This window comes from Eulemur rufifrons, chromosome 4 (assembly GCF_041146395.1).
Source record: "Eulemur rufifrons isolate Redbay chromosome 4, OSU_ERuf_1, whole genome shotgun sequence".
NCBI lineage: Eukaryota > Metazoa > Chordata > Mammalia > Primates > Lemuridae > Eulemur > Eulemur rufifrons.
In genome coordinates, this window is record NC_090986.1 from 70,930,170 (window position 1) to 70,953,725 (window position 23,556).

At 37.1% G+C, this 23,556-nt stretch overlaps 1 protein-coding gene across 1 annotated transcript in view; it reads left to right on the forward strand.

Moving 5' to 3' along the window:
* SOHLH2 (spermatogenesis and oogenesis specific basic helix-loop-helix 2) overlaps positions 1-23,556 on the forward strand; it is a 46,143-nt gene that overhangs the window by 4,462 nt on the left and 18,125 nt on the right. Inside the window, exons 3-7 of the mRNA XM_069466954.1 lie at positions 8,269-8,480; positions 16,614-16,675; positions 16,756-16,860; positions 20,338-20,437; positions 22,461-22,571. Coding sequence (XP_069323055.1) covers positions 8,269-8,480; positions 16,614-16,675; positions 16,756-16,860; positions 20,338-20,437; positions 22,461-22,571 — 590 coding nt within the window. The remainder of the gene's footprint in view (positions 1-8,268; positions 8,481-16,613; positions 16,676-16,755; positions 16,861-20,337; positions 20,438-22,460; positions 22,572-23,556) is intronic.

A 23,556-nucleotide genomic window follows, 5' to 3' on the forward strand; every position in this document is an offset into this window, starting at 1 on the left:
AGCAGTGGTCCTGCACCGGGGACCGGTTTCATGGAAGAATTTTTTGGGATGGTTTCAGGATGATTCAAGCACATTACATTTATTATGCAGTCAAACCTCTGCGAATGATAATGTGTATTTGCAGCTACTCTCTGGTGCTAGCATCACTGCATCAGCTCCAGTGCAGATCACCAGGCATTAGATTCTCATAAGGAGCACGCAACCTACATCCCTCCCATGTGCAGTTTACAGCAGGGTTTGTGCTCCTGAGAGGATCTAATTCCCCCATTGATCTGACAGGAGGCGGAGCTTATGCAGTGATGTGTGCGATAGGGAGCAGCTGTAAATACAGATGAAGCTTTGCTAGCTGGCCTGCCGCTCCGCTCCTGCTATGCAGCCTGGTTCCTAACAGGCCATGGACTGGACTGGTACTGACTGGTCTGTAGCCTGGGACTTGGGGACTGCAGCATTAAAGGAAGTGGCTATCAGGGAAATACCATCCTAACTGTGGGGGAAACTGCTTATTCACATCTACTTAGTCCTTGATTCATATTTATGTTTGGATAACCAAGCACTGCCTCACATTAGCAGAACTAGACACAAATGGACAGATAGAACAATTATTCCAGAGACATATTGTTAAGGTACTATAGTCTGAATGTTTGTGCCCCCCTCCACCAAATTCATATGTTGAAATCCTAACCCCTAAGATAATGGTGTTAGGATGTGGAACCTTTGGGAGGTGAGTAGCTCTTGAGGGAGGAGCCCTCATGAATGGGATTAGTGAGACACCTCAATCCTTCTGTCAAGTGAGGACACGGGGGGGGGGGGGGGGGGGCGGGGAGAAATTGTCATCTGTGAACCAGAAATTGTGCTCTCACCAGACACTGAATCTGCCAGCACCTTGATCTTGGACTTTCTAACCTCCAAACTGTGAAAAATAAATTGCCATTGTTTATAAGCCACCCAGTTTATGGTGTTTTGTTATAGCAGCCTGCATGAAGTAGGACATAAAGGAATAGAAAAAAAAACCCTTTTAAAATTCTAGTTTGTATCCTTAAAGAGGATATCACATCCCCAAAAATAGCTGGTTATGAAAAATTATGGAAAAAGATAAATCTTAGAAATTAGCAGTTCATAGTATATTAAATTGTAAAAATCATTAAAAGGACTGAAGACTGAACAAGTGATCTGGAAAATAAGGAAGTCTCTTAAAGAGAAGTTGAGACATGAAGGATCAATTTAGGATGTCCAACATCTAGGAGAAGATTTACAAGGAAAGACAAAGACAGCAGAGAGGAGGAAATAATCAAAGAAATAACAGAAGAAAATTTTTGGAGCCAAAGATCCATTAGGGGCCAAGTAGGAGGAATAAGGTCCATACTCAAACACATCCTGGAGAACCTTCAGAACCCAGAGGATAAAGAGAAAAGCACCCAAGGAAAAACAAAGCAGCTTCTCTTTTTATCAGCAACTCTGGACCCTAGAAGAGAAATTCAGAGACTAAGTGATTTTGACCTTCGAAGTATTTGCCAGCTAAAACCAGCCCTGAATTGTGAGAGCACGATGAAGATGCTTTCAGACATGCTAAGACTCTCTTTGATGCTACCAGACAGAATTTCCTGAACCTGTATTGCAGTTCAATAAAATGAATCCAAGAAACAAGCAAATATGAGATGTAAGAAACCATAGGAATCAGAGAAAAAAATCATTAAGTATAAATGTTAATGAAAACATATAAAAACTTAATAATGGTTGGAACTAAAATTCCAAATATTCACATCATGAGACATGCATAGGGGGTCAGGGTATGGGTAAAGGGAGACCTGTTAAGGATGCTACCTTGTTTGGAGAGAAGCTATAGATTTAGACTACCTCTGTATCTTAATTGAAAATGGCTACCTATGCTTATTAAAAATTAAGTACTTCCCAGCCTCCAGTGGCCAAGTTGGAGTAATTTGGGTAATAAAATAAGCAATAGTGTTCGATTATAACCCAAAGAATAAAATAAATATCCATAAGTCCATACTAATATAAATAAATGATTGACTAAATAAATAGGGAGAAGGGACAAATCTTCCTTACATAAGAATTCCAAATAATAAGTGTAGAAGGAAGGAAGGAAATAAAAAAAAAAAATCACCTTTGGAATGTCACAGTAATAATTGCTGCAGACAAGAGCCACTGATGAAGTTAAAGGGCATAACTTTAAGGAGAAGTGGAATATTTGCATAGCCTCAAAGTATCTCCCCCAACATATTTATTAGTGTGATGGTTTTAACATACATTCATTGTTTGCCATTCCTCCTTCCAAGTGGTGGTGCTTGAGTCCCCTTCCATTGAGTGTGGCTGGGTGACTACCTTCTGAAAAGAGTGTGAAAAGGAAAAAATAGTGACTTTACAGTGGAGAAACCTTGCAGACACATCTTAATCAAGTGACCAAGGTGAACGTCCCTGGGAATATCTCGGTGGTGTCTGACATCATGAGAAGGGTACTTTGTGTCTATGGTATTCTTCCCAAAATCCATAGTCCCATTCTAATTATGAGAAAAATATCAGACAAATACCTCACCAGCATTCTTCAAAAGTGAGGAAAAACTGAGAAACCACTGCAAACTTGAGGATACTAGGAGACATCAGGACTAAGTATAACCTGCTATTGTAGATGGGACCCTGGGACAGAAAAAAAACATTAGTGGAAAAGCTGATGAATCCAAATAAAATCTGTAGTTTAGCTAGTAGTATCATACCAATGTTAATTGCTTAGGGTTTTTTTAAAAATTATTTTTAATTACTATGGGTATAAAATAGTTGTATGTATTTATAAAGTAGGGTTTCCTTTATTGTGGTAAAAAAAAAAAAACTCCTCGATTTCTTAGTTTTGATAAAAGTAGCATGGTTGTGTAAGATGTTAATAGTCAGGGAAGCTGCATGAAGTATACATGAGAACTCACCATACCCTCTTTTGCAACTCTTCTGTAAATCAAATTCACTAAAAATAAAAAACTTAAGGCAACTAACCACTTAAAGAATAGAAGTAAGGGATTTTACTTCCAAAGCATTGTAGGACCAGCAGGGTAGAAAAAGGAAAATTTGATCAGCCTAACAGAAGACACGGAAAAAACAAAAAAAATGACAGTAAATAGGAAACCTAAAATAATAAATGAATAAGGCCATTTTACATTAAATTGTAAGTGTTTACAATTCATATTAGCTAATTAATTATATTACATTAATGACATTAGTTTAATGACATTAGTGTATTAGCTAATGTCATTAATGTAATTACTTAAATTCATGCATTAAAAACAAAGCTCAGGGCAGGGTGCAGTGGCTCATGCCTGTAATCCTAGCACTTTGGGGAGCTGAGGTGGGAAAATTGCTTGAGACCAGGAGTTGGAGAGCAGCCTGAGCAACGTAGTGAGTCCCCATCTCTACAAAAAAAAAAAAAAAAAAAATTAGCCAAGCGTGGTGGCTCACACCTGTAGTCTCAGCTACTCTGGAAGCTGAGGCAGGAGGATCGCTGAAACCCAAGAGTTTGAGGTTGCAGTGACCTATGATGATGCCACTGCACTCTTAACTTGGGTGACAGAGTGAGACCCTATCTCAAAAAACCAAAAACCAACCAAACAAAAAGCTCAGATTGTGGAAAAAACCCTGTAAATTCAATCATATGCTATTTACAAAAGTCATACAAAATCAAAATGATATAGAAGTTTCAAAATAAAGGGATATGAAAAACTAACAGCTGTATAGCAGAAAAAAAAATTTCAGGTGAAAAGCATTCAAAGGGGCAAGGAGGTATATTTCACATATAGTGTTCTATGTAATTATCAGCATATAATATATAATATTTAATAATATATAAACATAGATCAGTATATAGTATGTTGTTAAATGTTATATATGTGAATTATATAATTATCATGAACCTTTATGTACCTAACTCCTAATTATAAATAGAGCCTTTAGTTAGAGAAATTGATGAATTGATAAAATCATAATTAGAGATATTTTAACACACCTCTGTCATAAACTGAAAGATCAAGTAGACCTAACATAAGTAAGAAAACAATTAACAAGTTTGCTCTAAAAGATATATAGAGCTTTAAGCCCAACAGAAACTAAGCATTGTTTTCAATTACCCATGGGACATTAACAAAAATTTGCTATGTGTTAGGCTATGAAGAAGATGTCAACAAATTCTAAAACGTAGACATTGTGCAGAACACATTAACTGTTGACAACATGCTAAAATAAGAAACAAGCAACTAATGTATAGCCAAAAAATTTAAAAAGCAAAAACACACTCTCCTCTTAGTAATTGAAAACAACTTTATGTAGGTGTTTATATGACTTTCAGGTTAAAATTCAAAGATAAACTGAAATTATAAACTATTTAGCAATGAATGAACATGAACACACTATATATCAAAATCTGTGAGGTACAGTAAAGTGCCATTTGGAGGAAAATATATATTCAACTATGCTGTCCAATAGAACTTTCTGCAACGATGAAAATGTTCTATTAATATAATTAAGCTGATAATGGTAGCCACTTACCACATGTGGATATTGGGCACTTGAAATGTAGCTAGTGAACTGAATTTCAAATTTCATATTTTAATTAACATAAGTTTAAATTTAAGTAGCCAGATGTAGCTACTATATTAGACCACATAGTTCTATAATCAAGCACTGTAAGATAAAAGAGAAAAAATTAAATATTAATTTTTAAAAAGCAAGAGGAGCTCAATGACAATATTATATATACGTTAAAACTGATACATTTGAAAATATAAATGGATTTTTTAAAACTTACATGAACAAAATTCACTTAAGTAGAAAACTTAAATTTACCAGTAATCAATAAGGAACTGTAAAAGGGAGTCTAAGACCTATCTCTATAAATGTCTTCAGGATCAGACTTTATAAATGGGTTTTACCTAAACTTCAAGAAGCAGATAATTTCTGTGTTTTATGAACTATTCAAGACCATAGAGTAATATTGAATCTTTCTATTTTATTCTTCAAGGCTGGCATAACCCTGATACCCAAACCAGATAAGACAATACAATAAAAAATTTGTAATCAGTTTCACTTATGAACATAGATGCAAAAATCTAAAAATGAATAAACTGAGTTCGTTATACATTATAATGGTTTATCCCAGCAATGCAATGATAACTTGACATTAGGAAATCTACTAATGTAATTCACTACCTAACAGATTAAAGAATAAAAAATAATAATATTCATATTGAAAAAATGCTTGATAAATTTTAACACACATTTCTGATTTAAAATTTTTGGCCTCCAAATAAAAGAAACTTTTTAATTTGATAAAGGATATTGATCAGAAACTTTCATTAAATACCATATTTAGTGGTAAAAATATTTGAAATATTCCCACTAAAGTCAGGAACAAGGCAAGAATGCTGTCACTTTTGCTATTCACCAATGTTTTAGATGTTTTCGCCAGTGCTTTAAGATCAATAAAAGGCATGAATTCTGGAAACAGACAAAAATGTCATTTTTTGAAGATAGTACGATTGTCTACCTAGGAAATTGAGAAGAATCAAATATATTGGAACTAAATAAAAAGTACCAAAAGTAGATTATTTGAAGCAAGTTCCTTCTACAGAAATGAATAGCACTTTATATATCAGCTATAATCAACAGCCCTTCTATATGTCAGCTCAAATCAGAAAATGAGCAAGAAAAGATATCCCCTTCACAGTGACCTCCAGATGTTGGAATATCTGGGTATAAATATATGAGGACACATACGATATCTATTTGAGAGTCTATAAAACTAAAAAACATAGAAGACCCAGATTCTCTGAGAGTCATACCTACTAAATAGGGAGATTTAGTACAGCAGTGATATTCCCTAATTAACTGTTAAATGCAACCAAATCAAAACTTTGACAGCCTTTGACAAGTGGATGCCAAATTCTGTCAGAAAAGAAATTGTGGGAAAATATTTAAGAACCAAATTGAAAAATAACAAAGAAGGAACCATGTGCTCTATCAAATATCAAAACACACTATACAGAGCTAGTAATTAAACAGTGTGATATTAACCAGGTATAGGTAAATAGATCCATGGATCAGAATGAAGTCCAGAAACACACATACACACTCACACACAAAGGTAACATCTGAAAACAGAGAAGTTTAGTCAATAATGCTATTGGGGCAATTAGCTCTGCATTTGAAAAAATGAAATCAGATATTTACTCATGTTAATTACCAAATACTAGATGGGATAAAAAGCTAAATGTAAAAAATAAAATTATAAAAGCATTAGGATATACTCTCATAGCATATTTTAACATAAACAGAGATGGCTTTGAAAGCAAGACAAAATTCACCAAAGCCATAAAGAAAATAGTAGATTTACTATTCAATATCAAACACTATGAGTGACAAGAGACTTGATAATCAAAATTAAAGGCCAAGTAACAGACTGGAAAAAAATAGTTGACTAATATCCAGAATATATAAACTCCTACAGAGAAAAAAGAAACCACAAATAGGAAGGTGGACAAAGGTAATAAATGGACACCGTGCAACAATGGAAGGTGCAGATTGCCACTGAAATGAAAAGACACTCAACTTCACCATTAATTAGAAAAATGACAATGAAAAGGAAAATTAAGAGGTATTTTTCAATATTGGCAAAATTGTAAAAAGATTAAGAATAATCAGTCTTATTAAAAGTGAGGAAATTGGTATTCAAATATACTATTGGTGGAGATGTAAACTTTTGTATCTTTTGGGAAGAACAATGTAAGTTGAAAAACAAGCAAAAGCTTTCTGATCTTCTAGTTTTTCTTCTAGGGTATATGCTTATTTGCACAAAGATATATTTACATAGGTGTTCATCACAGCATTATAATAACATCATGCTCCAACATTAAGAGAATGGCTTAATCAACTATTATAATATTGGAAATGAGGAAGACTGGATCGAGATGACAGATGAGCACATCCACCCCAGATCCCAAAAAATAATAGAAACCATATTTTTATGAGAATAACTCTATACCATCCTGGAAGATGAGAATGTTTCCAGTGAAACAGAATTTTTAAGGAATTGTTAAACTATATTGTTAAGTGAAAGCAACTCACTGTTTAAAAGTGTAATATCACATTGATGAAAAAAGCTATCTATGGCTATTTTATATGTTTGACATAAAAATTGTCTGGAAGGATACACACCAAACTGTTGACAGTGGTGGCTTCTAGAGAGGGGATTGTGGATTCAGATGTGAGAGATGATAAAGGAAGATTTACTTTTTTAAAAAAAAGAAATAAGGAAGAAAATTAGAAGGTGAGCAGATAGAAGTATAGAAGCTTTGCTTAAACTCTTGCTAGTTTCTTGCACCTCACCTGTTCTTTTCTGCAGCCCTTGAGGAATCAGGCTGAAGGAGGAGGGACACTCCAGGGGGTAAGAGGGCCACCTGTGCCAGCACTCTGCCCTGCGGAGTTGCCTCTTGGGCAGGCTGCCTCTCTCTTTGTACGAGTCTTCCTGGCTCCTTCAGCCACTTCTTTTGGCTTCAACTCTGGCCAACTCCCAGGTTTTTTTCCTCTTGGGGATCTGTCTATGGCCTGGCATTTCCAGTTGTTTTCCATCTGTTTCCATTGATTCAAGCATCCCCATTCTTTGGCATTTTTAGTGGGTTGAGTTCATTAGCTGTAGGGAATAAAACACAGAAATAAAAGGTGAAGATGGAAATTCTATTTTTCCTAATTGTACTGAAAAATACTCCCAAATGGAAATAAAGAACCCTTTTGGCTCCTAAGACTGGGATTTGAATAGCCTATATATTCCACTCAGACTTTATTTGAGCATTTCTTAGGATTTAGGGATTTAGATCTTTCTTTGTTCTCTGGAATGTGTGTTTCACCAAAATAAATTGTGTGGCAGAGTCACCAGTTTGGTTCTCTCAGCAGTAAACAGACTTTCCAGCAGGAAAACTGGGTCATAAGAATTCTGTCTATTGTTTAATAGGACAAGAGAGAAATTCACAGGAAAACCACAGTAGAAGAGCACTGGTTGGCAAAACTTTAAAAAATAACATGACCTTCAGATCCGTAGGCGCTGAGGATATGCAATTAATAGTTTCTGTCCTTGATGTTCTTATAGTCGACCGTCCACTCTGGCTATAGAATCGGTCATTGTGTTATATGTAAGCTTTACTTATTTTATCCTCTCATGTATGCCATTTTTTCTGTGCCTAGATATTAATTATGTGGTGCTATGGCTTCCTTCTCTTTCAGGCAAAAATAGAATTCTTATTAGTCGGAGATGTCACTGTTCACTACCTGGCTGATGCAGTCCAGAAAGTCTTCTCAAATGTGGCAGAAGTCACCGTCACCACTAGCGATGTGAAGAAGGCAGCAGCGCTTTTGGATGACTGCCCATTCAACGTGGTTTTCCTGAAGATGACTTCTTTAAGTGCTGAGGAGCTAGAAACTGTGAGGTTAATTAGGTAAACTTCAAAAACCTTGACTCTGTATCTTTAGATTATTAATGTTTTTTTTAAAAAAAACCTATTTCTATAAAAATCCTTAAAAGATAACATATTCCTGCTTAAAAAATTTTTATTTTTAAAATTCTTGGGCAGAATCTCTATATGTTTTTATTGCCAGTTTGACATACTGTTATAAGAAATTATCATTTGAACTTGAAAAGCAATAAGTATGGGTGAGAATGAAGTGACTTGGTCATAAAAATGAATTGGTCATAGAAATTTACTTGGTATATGATGCTTGCATTATCCCCATACATGCTCCTTTTTAATTACTACATCATTAAAATAGTGCATCTTTTCAGAGTTCATTGATTGTTACAGCAGTACTAAAGCAGGTGAATGAACACTCTTTGCTCTTTGTCGTGTTAGCTATGGACTGGGGTGTCTCTTGGAGCCATGAGGCCTCTGGATCCACTGAGTCCAGACACTACCACCTCCAGTGTTTTTGTTCAGTCTTGTAGCTCCGTAGTCCTGCTTCCTTGTCACCCACTCCAGCTCTAGAGAATTGGAGTCCAGTGGTGGGACAGTTAGGTTCTTCTTCCCTGCTTGACTGTATCAGATTTTGAGCTGTATAGGATGTGTTTGAACAGGGTTAGATCAGAACAGATTTGTTCCTTTTCTGTAAAACACTTGATAGAGAGAGTGGAATGGTAGATAATATTGGAACATATGAGAGCTTGTTAAAATTATATGACAGACCTTTCTATGCTAAAAGAGAAAGTTCAGAGACAATATTGTGATCCTTGAATAAAGGAGCAGGCAAATGATGTTAGGGGAAAAGAAAGGTTGGAATGAAAAGAAGCCCAAGCCATTGAGTCACTTGTTAAACAGAGACAGACAGGTAGACACTACCCCTGGGGTTTCCTAGAACAGTTCATCTTCTGCATTTCTTTCGGCTTTATACTAGGGATGCAGACTCTAGACAAACCAGGAAAACTGTCTACGTCAAAGTGGGTTTCACTTCCAGAACATGTTGTGAACTATCCTCCCGAGAATATGCCTATTTTATTACATACAATCTAGAGTTCTCCTGTTGAGGACTCATCGTAAGTTTTCATTTATATCATATTTTTAAATTTTTACAATAGCTGTATGAGACTGGTGGAACAGGGTTTCATCTTCCTTACTTGACACATGAGAAACCTGGGGCTGAAGTGACTTGCCTGAGACCACATGGCGTGTTTGTACAAAACTCAGACTCGAACTCTTTACTCTCCCCTTCATGCGCTTTCTAGAAGTGTGTAATTACTTGACTTTTGTATTGAACCTCTTTTTCACCTCCGGGGTTCAGTATAGGCCAAGCTCAGTGTAAACAAACGTAGACATGCTTTTGGGGGAACATTGGACAGATCAGTACAGCTGGTCTCTTTCTTTATTCCAAGAGTAGGATCCTGGCTGTGCCTCTCTGAATGGAGTAAAGCTTTGTACTTGCTCATTATCAAAGCTAAAGTTTGACCAGGATAAGAATAAAGTTCCGTTTAAGAACCAGCTTTATGTTTAGTTGCAGTTATTAAAACCTAGGAGGTTAAAGGAGAGAATTTCCTGTTACTTGTGTGGATTTTCCTCACTGCAGCTTTTATTGCTCCGAATAACAGAGCTTAAGACTTCTGAGCAGAGAAAAGAAGGTAGATGAAGGTACTAAGTGTACAGATATGCAGATGGTGGTTCTATTATTTTCCTTTAAAAGCATTTGTTTGAAAAGGAAAAAAAGGGTAATTTGTAGAGTACACCTGGATTTGTTTTTCTTGTTTGTCTCTTGTTGCACTATTCCAATATCCAGCATGTGTCTTGACAAACAGCAGGTATTAGCTTCCTTGCTGGAGTCGTGAGTGAGTGTGGTATGGATGAGTGGGAGAAATGCCATTCTGGGGCAGACACTGAGTTCTAGCTTTTGTGTTCCTCTCTGAAAAAGGGACAGAGTTTTTTTTGTGGAAGCTTTGCTTCGTGATGCTGGCTTCAGAGGCTAGGAACGTTTCTGAAATTCCCTTTCCTGCCCTCAGCACTGTTATGAGTTTATGATTAATGAGTTATTTAAATCCTTATGCAAGACATTTATAGTTTTCACCTGTAGTTTTTCTTAGGGTAATAAGTCCTCTACATGTTATGCCCCATTTATAAGGCATTTAAACTGTCATCTTTCCTAAAGCACGGTATCCTTTGAGTGTTGGCTAACATTTAATGACCAAACCAAAATGCAAAGTCTGGTTGAGCTTTTCGTCTGCTGTATTTTAGATTTTTCCCCTTAGATCTTTGTTGTATTTTTGTAATATCTCAAAATCTGGATAGGTTTAGGAAAATGTACAACTACTTACCTAACCCTTCTCTCTCTGGGAGCTTTGTGTCGACTGCCAGTGAATGAGGGATTTACCGTAGAATGAAAGTATCTGTATTTATTTTCAGTATTAAAGTGCCTGATCACAAATATGTAGGTCTGTAAGGCATCATTGAAAATAAGAATGAACTTTAGCCTATTAGCTGTAATATTAGATTTTAGAATAAAATGAAAGCAGCCTCCTTAAAAGATTCTTAAATTTATTCTTACAGAACTATGTCTTAAGCTTGGTACTAACCGTTGATCAACTTTAATCATTTATAAAATATTGGTACTTTACAGACTGACATTCTCAGGAATTATGGCACTTCTCAGTTATAGGTTAGTGTTCTTGATAGTTCTCCCTAATTAGTTTTCATTTCATGAATGTATTGAAAGAATATATTTTTATTGAGCAGATGAACTCAAACTTACCCAGTGGTAAAATATTTTAAGATAATCTTAGGATTCATTTGCTTGGCTCCAGAATTCCAGCGATATTTCACTCTTAGCTTATGTCAGTTCTCAAAATTGAGCCACACTCAAAGGGCAGATGCTTGATCATTCAGACACGTCCTGACACTTTATCTTCCGAAGGCAGGTAGGGAAAGTTGAAATATGTTTCAAACTCATCAACAATATATGGATCCAATATATGGAGTTCTGATTTTCCTTTCCATGAAATGGAGTTCTCAAAATTTGCAGTTCTCAAAGTTCTCAAGTTCTCAGTTCTCAAGTTCTCTGCAGTTCTCAAAATTTCATGATTCTCATGAGCTCAGAGCAGTTTAGCAATGGGCAAGGAATGCATGATGTGTTTCCATCTGCTTAGTCTACAAATCAAGTTTAGATCTGATTTCATTTTTCCCCATGTAGTTTCATCAATTAACTTATCACTTCACTAAGAAAACTCAATCTTGTGAGCCACAGAGATCTAACACGTTGTTCTTTTGTGTTTCCCAAAACATCCTTGACTTGATAATGTAACTCAGTAAATCTTACTATTATTGGTTTGCATGACTTAGTCCTCTGAATATTTGACGATAAATACAACAACAACAAAACATCTAAATAGTTTTACTAAAAACTTTCTCCTGGAAATTGGTGGTGGGTGTGAATAGGAACTGAGGAAGATTCTAGATCTTTGTAATTTCTCGCACCTAACATGGTGAATGTTGCAACAGGAACTCTTCTGTGCAGCAGCAAAGCGGGAGCAGGGCATGCCAGCCTTCACTGTTGTCCAGAATAAACCATCAGGGTATTATTACATTTTACTGCAGGTGCGCTATAAATAGTACGTGAACTCAATATTTCTTTATTTATAAGTAAAAGTCTTGATTTTCTTACTGAAAGAGGATATTTTAATTAATTAAGTAATTAACAAAGAACATTATTTGTTACAAGTCCCAAAGAGGCCATGCCAGGTTAGTTTGGCTGCATTAAGCCCATGAACAGAATAATGGATAACTGTACTCAAAAGGCCACAACCCAAAGATGACACTGGCTTTTGTTCCTGAAGTCCTTATGGCTCTACAGGAAGTAGGATTAGAAGTTTCTCCTGGCTTCATAGAAATTATAAGACCCCTTTGGCCATGTTAGATGATAGCTTTCAGAGGGCAGGACTTTCCTGAGACCCTTTGGTAAGCAGATTGTCAGAGTGTACAACTTGGCTCAAAGCACATTTATGTGATCTTTTGGATTTTTCAGCTACCAGAGACCAGAACTAGGGGTAGGGGCAAGACAGAGGGTGAGGGTGGGCACTGCTGCAGTCTGAGCTGATGGCTGGCTCCAGTTCCATAGAGCATTGAAGGGAAGGAGGCATAGGAATGGAACGTAGAGTATCGGTGTCCAATCTCATATTTGAGGTATAGTCTTAGGAAATATCATGACATTTAAACAGTATAATCTGTGAAAGAAGAAGAGAAAAGAATTCTCCCCAAATGAATTGCAGAAGTTTAAAAGACAAGAGACTTTAGTTGAGAGGATCTGAGAACCTGCAGTTTGATTTTGGCATATGGAAGATGAAGTGGTATCAGTTGGGGTGGGAAAAAGAGACTTTTGTTTTATTTTTGCGTTGCTTAGTTTTGTTTCAAGGAACATTCATTCATTAGAAAGCAAACATTTTCTTGTTGATCCTGGAAACTACAAACTCTTTTAGCATATTGATTTGTAGAGAATGTGAATGAGCGGCGAAGCTTAAGACCAGAGTGCTGGATTCTGGGAACTATATCGATCCTAGAGTCCCTATGCAGCAGGGGGTGTGTATTGGTAATTGATTCTGTTCCAGTGACAAAAGTCCAAGAATTCCAACTCTGTCTGCTGTAAAGCTTGACATTTGGAAGTCATCAGGGCATATAAATCCATATATCCAAATCTAATATACTTTAGTGTCTGTGAAATCAATTTGTATAATTTTTCAAAAATGGACATAAGATGATTTCTAAAAGTACCTTTTCGTCTCCTTTAATTCTAGAGTACTTTAACTTAAGAGAATTTACTTTTTTATAAATCTGTAAAGTACTTTTTAACAGTTAGACTAAGCCACCCAATAATTTTCTTTCAGTGGTCCTATCTATTCAGTCCATTTTCACCTTCCACCTGTCTTTCCTCATCCTGTTTTCCATATCTCCGTTATATTCCACACTTTCTCGTCACTTAAAAAGTATGTATGGGCCGGGTGCAGTGTCTCACACCTGTAATCCCAGCACTCTGGCAGGCCGAGGTGGGAGAATCCCTTGAGGTCAGGAGTTCAAAACCAGCCCGAGCAAGAGGAGACCCGTCTTTACTAAAATTAGGAAAAATTAGCCGGGCGTGGTGGTATGCGCCTGTAGTCCCAGCTACTCAGGAAGGTGAGGCAGGAGGATCGTTTGAGCCCAGGAGTTGGAGGTTGCAGTGAGCTATGATGATGCCACGGCACTCTAGCCCAGGCAATAGAGCAAGACTCTGTCTTAAAAAAAAAAAAAAAAAAAAAATACATATATATATATATATATACACACACACACACACACACACACACACAGGTACATACATACACATACTTGAAGGCCAGGTGCTGTAGCTCACACCTATAATCCAGCACTTTGGGAGGCCTTCACCAGAGGATCACTTAAGGCCAGGAGTTCAAGACCAGCCTGAGCAACACAATAAGACCCCATCTCTACAAAAAATAAAAAAATTAGATGGGTATGGTGACTACTTGGGAAGCTGAGGCAGCAGGATCGCTGGATCCCAGGAGTTCGAGGCTGCAGTGAGTATGATTATGCCACTGCACTCCAGCCTGGGTAACAGGGTAAGACCCTGTCTCTAAGAAAAAAAAAGTATATATACATATGTATATATATGTATATGAGAAATGCTTACATCATGGCAGACGTCATTCCGATCATTCCCACTGTGCCACCACGCCCCACCACACCAGTGTACTGATACGCCATCCTTGCCTCCACATTCAGCTGGCCCTCGCTCCCACATGTCTATATTTCTGCCGGAGCTTTGCATTAACTCATAGAAACTGTATATTCTTCCCTTTCTTCTCTTCCAGCCCAAACTCAAAATTCCTAGGACAGAACCAAACCTGAATAGACCTCAATTGGGTGAATGTCACATTTTAGTAATAATCCTACTAGTCTGAAGTAATTAACTTAGTAAAGATTCTGAATTCTTTATTTTTAGAGAAGATTCTCAGGTATGCCTGCTTTCTCTACCATCAGCTGTTTCCTGAATAACTGCCATATAGTCTCCTCAATCCATAGGCGGCAGAATGGTCTTTCTCAAATGCAACTATAATCATGTTCCTCCCAAGCTTGATAGCTTCCTGGTATCCATTTTAATTCAATTCCAACTCTTTCCTTTGGCCTAAAAGGCCTCCCTACCTCTCTGGTCTCATCTCATGCTTTTCTCTCTCAGAGGCTCTGTGCTAGAGCCACCGTGGACATCTTGCACTTCCTCAAACTCACCTTGTTCTCTGCTACCGCAGGGCTTGTGTATGTGCTGTTCCCTTGGCCCAGAATGTTCCTTGCTGCATGTCTGCTTTCTGCCCTCCCCCTCTTTGCAGCCCTTCAGGTGACTAACCCCTTGCTGGCCGCAGAGGCCAGTCTGCTGGAAGCCTCCCTGCGGAGGCACGTGCTCCTGTTGGCCCTGTCTGTGGCTTTCCTTCACAGCACTGGACACATACCGGCCACATGTTCATTTAATGTCTTTCCTCCCCAGGGACCTTGTCCATCTGTTCACCGTGATACCCCTGCAGCCTCACACAGAGCCTAGCACATAGTCTGGCACATAGTAGGCTCTCTGTATACGTGACTCAGATGTATAAATTATATATAATTAGTTTAAAATATAGAATAGTATATCCTTACTTTCAAATGCATATATAAGATAAACTAACAGTATTATGTAGTAGGGGTTCTTGTTTTAATGAATAAATAATAATCATATATAACCACATACTAATAATGATGTTCCTAGTATCTAAGAATATTTGTTTTTCTGGTAGTTTTAACCGTTCTCTTTAAAGTCTGGTTCACAGTCATATTCTCCTTGGAAAACATTTCATTTTGCCTAATGCCAAGGCTTAGTATCCATCAGATTATTAGAAATTCTGACTTACTGTACTCCTGAGCTTAGTTAACTGTAATGCCACAATTTTTTTTAAATAAAAGTTTTATTTTGAAAAATTTTAAGCATATGAAGGTAGAGAGTATAATGAACTTCCAGGTACCCATAATGCACTTTCATCAGCTACCAACATCTGGCCCTTGTTTCGTCTCTGCCCTCCCAGCCCTGGTGGATCATTGTAAAGCAAATCTAAGACACCATTTCATTTCATCCATAAAAACTTTAATAGGTGCCTGTCCAAGATAAGGACTCTTTAAAAAATAATCATGATACCAATATAATACCTGAAAATTAATAACAATTCCTTAATATAATCAAATATCCAGTATTCAAATTTTCCTGCTTAGCCTATGTTTTTTTTCTTTTATTTCTGAGTTAATGCAAATCAGGATTCAACTTTCCCTTCTATCTTTTTTTTTCTTTTTGTCTTTTAAATTATATATATATTTTAAAAGAAGTCGTTTGTCTTATAGAATTTCCCATGTTCTAGAATATGCTGATTTCTTTTCTATAGTGTTCTTTAAAATGTTCTGTTTTCCCCAAATTTCTTGTAAACTGATAATTAGATGAAAAATTTGGATAAGGTTTAGGCTTTTTTATTTTTTATTTATTTTTTTTTTTGAGACAGAGTCTCACTCTGTTGCCCGGGCTAGAGTGAGTGCCGTGGCGTCAGCCTAGCTCACAGCAACCTCAAACTCCTGGGCTTAAGCAATCCTACTGCCTCAGCCTCCCGAGTAGCTGGGACTACAGGCATGCGCCACCATGCCCGGCTAATTTTTTGTATATATATATTTTAGTTGTCCATATAATTTCTTTCTATTTTTAGTAGAGAGGGGGTCTCACTCTTGCTCAGGCTGGTCTCGAATTCCTGACCTCGAGCGATCCACCCGCCTCGGCCTCCCAGAGTGCTAGGATTACAGGCGTGAGCCACTGCGCCCGGCCGGCTTTTTTATTTTTTTTTTAATAAAAAGTGGTACATCTTTTTCCTCACTGATTTGAAGTGCTACTTTTACTAAATTTTCATATTAATGATACCATTTTAAATTCTAAAGAAATAAAGAAAAGCACTGTAGTTTAGTGCCTTCTAAACTAAATTCTTGAATTCTAATTTTTTGAATGAGGATTTTCCTTCATTTTAACATTTTTTTTTTTTTCCTTCTCAGATTTGGCAAGAAGAAAAACACACATTTGCTGTTTGTTTTTATAATCCCTGAAAATTTCAAAGGTATGTGCCTGTTGGATATAGTATTTGTTTTTTCTCCAACTAGAAATCATGAGGTCAGTATTTAATACAAAGATTCTTAGGTTGTATTTCAGGGCATGGAGCTGATATTACTTTAATAGAACCACTGACAATGGAAAAAATGAACATTGTGGTAACATACTGGAAAACATATTTGTCAAATACTGGTGAGTAAAAACTAAATTTCCAAATATTTGAAAATTCTAATTAAAATTCTGTGAAAACTGTGTACATTTTTAAATTGCTTTTCCACTTATACTTTTTATCTACTGAGGATTAACTGTTTGCTATGTGCTGTAAAGAACATGTAATCTTTCTTAATTATAGTCTGAAGAAAATAAATTTAAATAAAAAGAGAAATATATGTTCTTTACTTGTAACTAAAAAAATTAACATCTTCAGAGGTTTAAATGTGTTACACAAGGGCAAATACAGTGTCATGGTGGGCATAAGGTTGTGTATTTATTTTCTTTGGTAGCAGGATTGTGTTACTATTTTTTGAGGGGAGGAGGGTAGTCTAGCTACCATAATTTCTTTGTCATTAAAATGGAATTAATCATGCTGTGTCATTGTATGATTATCTAAAAGCCAAGGGCATGGACCTTGAATTGTATAGTACTTTCTGCTTTACAAAACACTTGCATGTAAATTCTTTTGCTTCTTTAAGTTAATAAGGTGGTTGTCCTTTCTGTTTTTGTCACAGAAAATTAGTGTCAATGCTTCAATTAGACCTCACATTTCTAAACTCTTAACCTGTTGCATTATGCATATCACTAGCATCTGAACACTTAATTAAATTAGCTTTAATTTGGCTCGTAAGAGGACAGGCTCCAATTTCTGAAATTACATTTTATTGGAATCATTATTGGTCAGTGACTACTTTTGGTCTTTCTAGGCCTGGGATACTAAGCTAGGAAATATGGTATTAGGTCATCAAGTATGAAATGTCCGATTTCAAATCAAAAGTTTAGTTTACTATATCTCAAACAAGCAGTACAATTAATCAACGTATGTACCTAAACTGTCAACACAGTTTTGCCGTCTTAATGGTAGCTTGTTTATGCCAGCAGCAAAGAAGCCTGGAGAGCAAGCAGTGATGAAATCAAGAAAGGCGTTTTCGGCCGGGCGCGGTGGCTCACGCCTGTAATCCTAGCACTCTGGGAGGCCAAGGCGGGTGGATGTCTCGAGGTCAGGAGTTCGAGACCAGCCTGAACAAGAGCGAGACCCCCGTCTCTCCTAAAAATAGAAAGAAATTATCTGGCCAACTGAAAATATATATAGAAAAAATTAGCCGGGCATGGTGGCGCATGCCTGTAGTCCCAGCTACTTAGGAACCTGAGGCTGTAGGATCACTAGAGCCTGGGAGTTTGAGGTTGCTGTGAGCTAGGCTGACGCCACGGCACTCACTCTTGCCCGGGCAACAGAGTGAGACTCTGTCTCAAAAAAAAAAAAAAAAAAAAAAAAGAAAGGCATTTTCCACAGCTTGTTGAGAATTGAATATTTTTCCTTGCAAGAAGTGGTCCAAAGCCTGGAAGAAGTGATAGTCAGTTGGTGCAAGGTCTGGTGAATACGGTGGATGACAGAGAGTGTTTAAATCCAGCCTCTGTAGTCTGAGCAGCGTTGTTTGTCTGACGTGGTTGAGCATTGTCTTGCAAGAGGATTGGCCTGTCTCTGTTGATCAATCTTGGCTGCTTAATTGCAACCACTCTCTTCATTTCATCCAACTGGTTGCAGTAGACATCTGCTGTAATGGATTGACCAGGTTTCATGAAGCTATAGTGGACAATACCAGTGCTGGACCACCAAACAGACACCATTAGCATTTTTGATGAATATTCAGTTTTGGACTGTGTTTCAGTGCTTCATCTTGATCCAGCCATTGTGCCAAATGCTTGTGATTGTCAGAAAAAATCCATTTTTCATCACATGTAACAATACGGGATAGAAATGGTTCACCTTTATGTTGTGACAGCAAAGAAAGGCAAGCTTCAAGACGATTTCTCTTCTGATGCTCATTTAATTCATGCAGTACCCATCTATTCAGCTTCTTTACCTTGCCCATTTGTTTCACATGGTCCAATATCATTGGAACGGTAACATCAAACTTTGTTGCTAGTTCACACATAGGTTGAGATGGATTCACTTCCACTACAGCTTTCAGCTCATCATTATCCACCTTGGTCTCAGGTCACCCATGTGGCTCATTTTCAAGATTAAAATCACCAGAACGGAACTTCTCAAACCATCCATGTACTGTGCGTTCATTAGCCACATCCTACCCAAGCATTTCATTGATATTTCGAGCTGTTTGCACTGCATTGGTTCCATGTAAGAACTCATATTCAAAAATAACACGAATTGTTTACTTATCCATGGTTTCACAAAAGTTGCTCTGAAAAGAAAAATTGAAAGATAATCACAAGCTAAAACATGCATTTGAAAGAATGAGGATGTACCTTCACAATAAAAAAAAAATAAGTGTCAAAGTGAAATGTCAGACATATCAACTGTCAAACTTAGTATGTAAGGAAATCATACATTCCATACTTAATAATCTAATAAAATCTAGATCTTAAATGGGGAGATGTTGGCCACAGGGTACCGAGTTTCAATTGTGTAAGATGAATAAATTCTGGAGCTCTAATATACGATAGTGTGACTATGATTAATACTGTTTTGTGTACTTGAAATTTGCTAAGAGGGTGGATGATAAGTGTTCTTACCACAAAAAAAGTGGTAACTATGTGAGGTGATAAATGTGTTATTAACTTGATTGTAGTGATTATTTCACAATGGGTATGTATATCAACTCAAGTTGTACACTTAAATAGACACATTTTATACCTCAGTCAAGCTGGAAAAACATTTTTTAAAAAATTAAGATACTATTTTTCTTAAAATGAGCCTAAAGGATACTTTCAGGATTATCCTGTGTGAGCTCAGATTCCCGATGACACAGGATTCAATACACCCCTCCTTTTTTTTATGTTCTTTTTTAATATTCAGATGAGTGAATCTGTTTTATAACATTCCAGTGGCTCCCACCCCCTGCAGTTTTAAAGTTCTTCCTGGAAATGGCTAGCCATGGTGACCAAGGGCTTTTGCAACCTCTTCTTATTTGGATCTTGGTGGACACAGAGCAGCTGCTCCTCACCTGTCCACCCCCTTCTGCTGGTCATGACCATGTCTGCTTCCAGTCCAGTTGTCTCATCTTAGAGGGTGAGCAGCTGCAAAAAATAAATAATAACAATAATTCAGATGCCATATTTTGATGATGCAGCTGCTATTGAAGACTCATGCATATTTTGTGTCTCTTGACATTTACCTATAAATAGGAGCTTGACAAATAAACTCAGTTGAATGTGTTTTCAGCATACCTGTCGCTAAGCTACTAGAATCTGTTTGAAAGAGGGTATCTTGGGGTAAATAGTATATAGTATTTTAGTTGTTGCTTTCTAACCTAGGTGGTTTTATACTTCACAGGCTGGAATCTATAAATTGCTTTCTATTTTAAAAATACTGCTCTGTAAGATCTATTGAGTAAAAGGTGACAACTGCTTTAAGGATTGGGGTTGTATGTTTGATTGGCATCATCCCCAGGGGTAATTTTAGAATTAACATGGTGCCTCTTTTAAATTTTTCAGTTAAAAATGAAAATGATATGAGCCTTGAAGAACCTGGATTGCTCCTGCAGAGTTCTTGCAGTAAACCCTTGGAATATTTTTCTACTGATCTATTTGCCTGGTTAGTTTTTTTGTACCTTTTCATAATGGTAATATTTACTGTGTGTATTTCATTAAAAATATTTCTAGGCTGGGTATGATGGTTCACACCTGTAATCCCAGCACACTTTGGGAGGCTGAGGTGGGAGAATCCCTTGAGTATAGGAGTTCGAGACCAGCCTGGGAAACATAGCCAGACCTTGTCTTTAAAACAAAATTTAAAAATTAGCTGAACATAGTGGTACATGCCTGTGGTCCCAGCTACTCGGGAGGTTGAGGCAGGAGGATCGCTTATGCCCAGGAGTTGAAAGTTACAGTGAGCTATGATTGCACCCCTGCACTCCAGCCTGGGCGACAGAGTGAGACCTTGTCTCTAAATTGTGGAACACTAGCACAAGTGCTGGGAGTGACGTGAAAGAAAGAAGAGGCTATTTTGTGGAAGAGAGATGCAGCATTTTCTGTATTTCCAAATCCTGAGCTGGCACCCATGGGCACACAGTACAGAAGTATTCAACACAATACAAGGAGGCACTTCACAAACAATTTCATCTGCCCACAGGGAAGCACGCTGAAGTAGTTAAGTTCCCCATCACTAGGGAATTTTATCAGTGTTAAGGTAGAGTCTGGGTTATCACTAATCAAAATTAAAAAAATGGCAGTGGTATTCAGACTTTTCTAAAACAGTGGATTCCTTTCTTCAAGCAAAAATTTTATAGGGAGCCCCCAATATTTCAACAGACAAGAGCAGCCTCGCCTGTTATCTACCTATCACTCAGCTTCTTCCTGTTGTCTTTCTCGAAGTCATGAACCTATCCCTCCAATTACTGAAAACTTCTACTAAAAAAGGATTTAGAGTTTCTTTTACATACCTCATGTAGCTTTTAGAGTAGCTCGCTGGTACACAAGGCGAGGTTTAGTGTATCTCTCCGTGTCTGTCTGTCTCATAGACACAGGCATTCAAACTTGCATTAGATATAAGGCAATTGAACTGGGGACCAGACCCTTCTAATGCCAGCATTGTATGCTTATAAAAACTCACTTTTCATGGATTTCTTCCCTTTAAGCTGATTTCCAAGGAGGCTTTAAATAGAGCATAGGGCTACAAAGAATGCTGAGGACATGGGTACTGATGATGGTGAGAATTTTGAGTCAGTCACTTCCGGAATCTGTAGAATGTGGCCACCTACTATTTTGAACAAGGAAGGGACTTGGCAGCCAGTACGTGTGGTTAAACCAAAGATGAGCTCACTTAGGTAGTGCAGAAATAGCAGCAGCTTTCTTGGTCTTATTTTAACCTTAAAGAGACTTACTGAATTAAACCTTATCTGGGATATGAGGTTAGGAAGGGTTTTGGAAGGTTTCATGGTTTTCTTATATTACTTGCAACTGCTTTTCGATCTCTACTCATCTGGAATATTTCTGTCTTTCCTCAGAATCCTGCCACTGTAAATAAAAGTAAATTTTCAAATCAAGTTACGCCCCTTAGAATAAAAGGAATAGGGTTAGTTTGCAAGTTTTTTAGATTAATAGTTTTTTAAAAAATCAATCAAAATGCCTGAGGAAGTCCTAGAAAAATAGTAGAGCCAGAATATGTCCATTAAATGACCAATTTTGAAATGGAGGGAAGCTTCTCTTTACTGATCAAGGTGGATAGGGTGTATCTTGGCCTTCTAATCCTTTATGCTTTTTTCCTGTAATATACCTTTCCTTCTGATCGGTAGATACAGTCATATAATTTGATATAGATATAACAAATGGGGTCAGGATGTTTTAGTCCTGCGTGTATCTATTATTACTTAATAGTATATTTTAGAATTTTGATCGCTCATTGAATTTATGATGATTTTGATAATATCTTCTTTTGAAATTTTGAAACAAACATTCTGCACCAAATGTATAAGATAACATACTTTGATATTTATTGCCACTTTATATGAAGCAAGAGACTTAGAAAAGTGCTCTTTGAGTGGTATATTGATGCTTATTGTTTAATATTGCCTGACAATTTTCCTCTTTAATGTAGCATGATTTTCTCTTGTTTCTAGCTCTGAATCTCTAAGAAATGACAATGGGCTTGAATTAAAGTCTCCTTTGTCAGAGTTCGAGAAAACCAAACAGATTTCTCTTCTTCATTCAAGCAAGGAAAAACTGAGAAGGTGAATTTTAATACAGCCCTTTTTAAACATTATTCCTTTGAAAGGAGAAATTACTTTCATAAATTTTGTAATTTTTTTGGTAATATTATTAAAACTAGTTAACTAAAACTAGTTAATCTGACAATCAAATAGATGCCACTCACTCGTTCAGTCATTCATTCAACAAACAGCTCTGAGTCTGCACTGGGTGCCAAAGTATGTTTGGAGAATTGAAATAAAAAAATAAATCCCTGCCTTTAAAGGCATTCTCAGTCTAGTGTTCAGACAGACTTCTAAGAAGGCTACTAAATAGAAAATTATGTTTTAATATATGTCATGATGAGAACACAGAGTAAGGACACTGGAAACTGGGAAAGGTATCTGAGACAGAATAAGGGGACAGAGAAGGTTTTTTGAGAAGGCAATAGCTAAATTGAGCTTTCAACAAAAAGTTGCTATTAATTTGGTTTAGAAATCAAGGAAGGACATTTTATACGGAAGGAGTAATAGGTACAGACGCTGGAAGTATCAAAGAGTACAGGGACACTTCCATATGGTTGGCTGTCAGGACACAGGTGGGAAGGGGCCAGAGATGAGAGGTAGTAGATAAAGGCTGGTATGTCGTGCTGTGGAATTTGAATTGCAACCTGGACCGTCGGGGAACCACTAAAGGATTTTAGCAAAGGAGTGATATGATGAGATTTAAACCTTAGAAGGAACACTGTCACAGGATGTAATAGATTGAATTGAATGCGGAGGCCAGAGAAGTCTGCAATAAGAAACGATGAGATCCTGAGTTGTCGTGTTAGGAATAGGATAGAGAGGGATAGGCCAATTCTAGATGTATTGACTGGGTAGGAGCAGTATGAGCGTGACTGAAGGAGGAGTGAAGCGTAACTCCCAAGGGGACAAGGAAGGATGATAGCTCGGCAGTGTGAGGGGTGTGGGTTAATGTGCTTTTGTTTTCATCCTTGTTGAGTTTGAATACCTCCAGGTTTAGATGGAG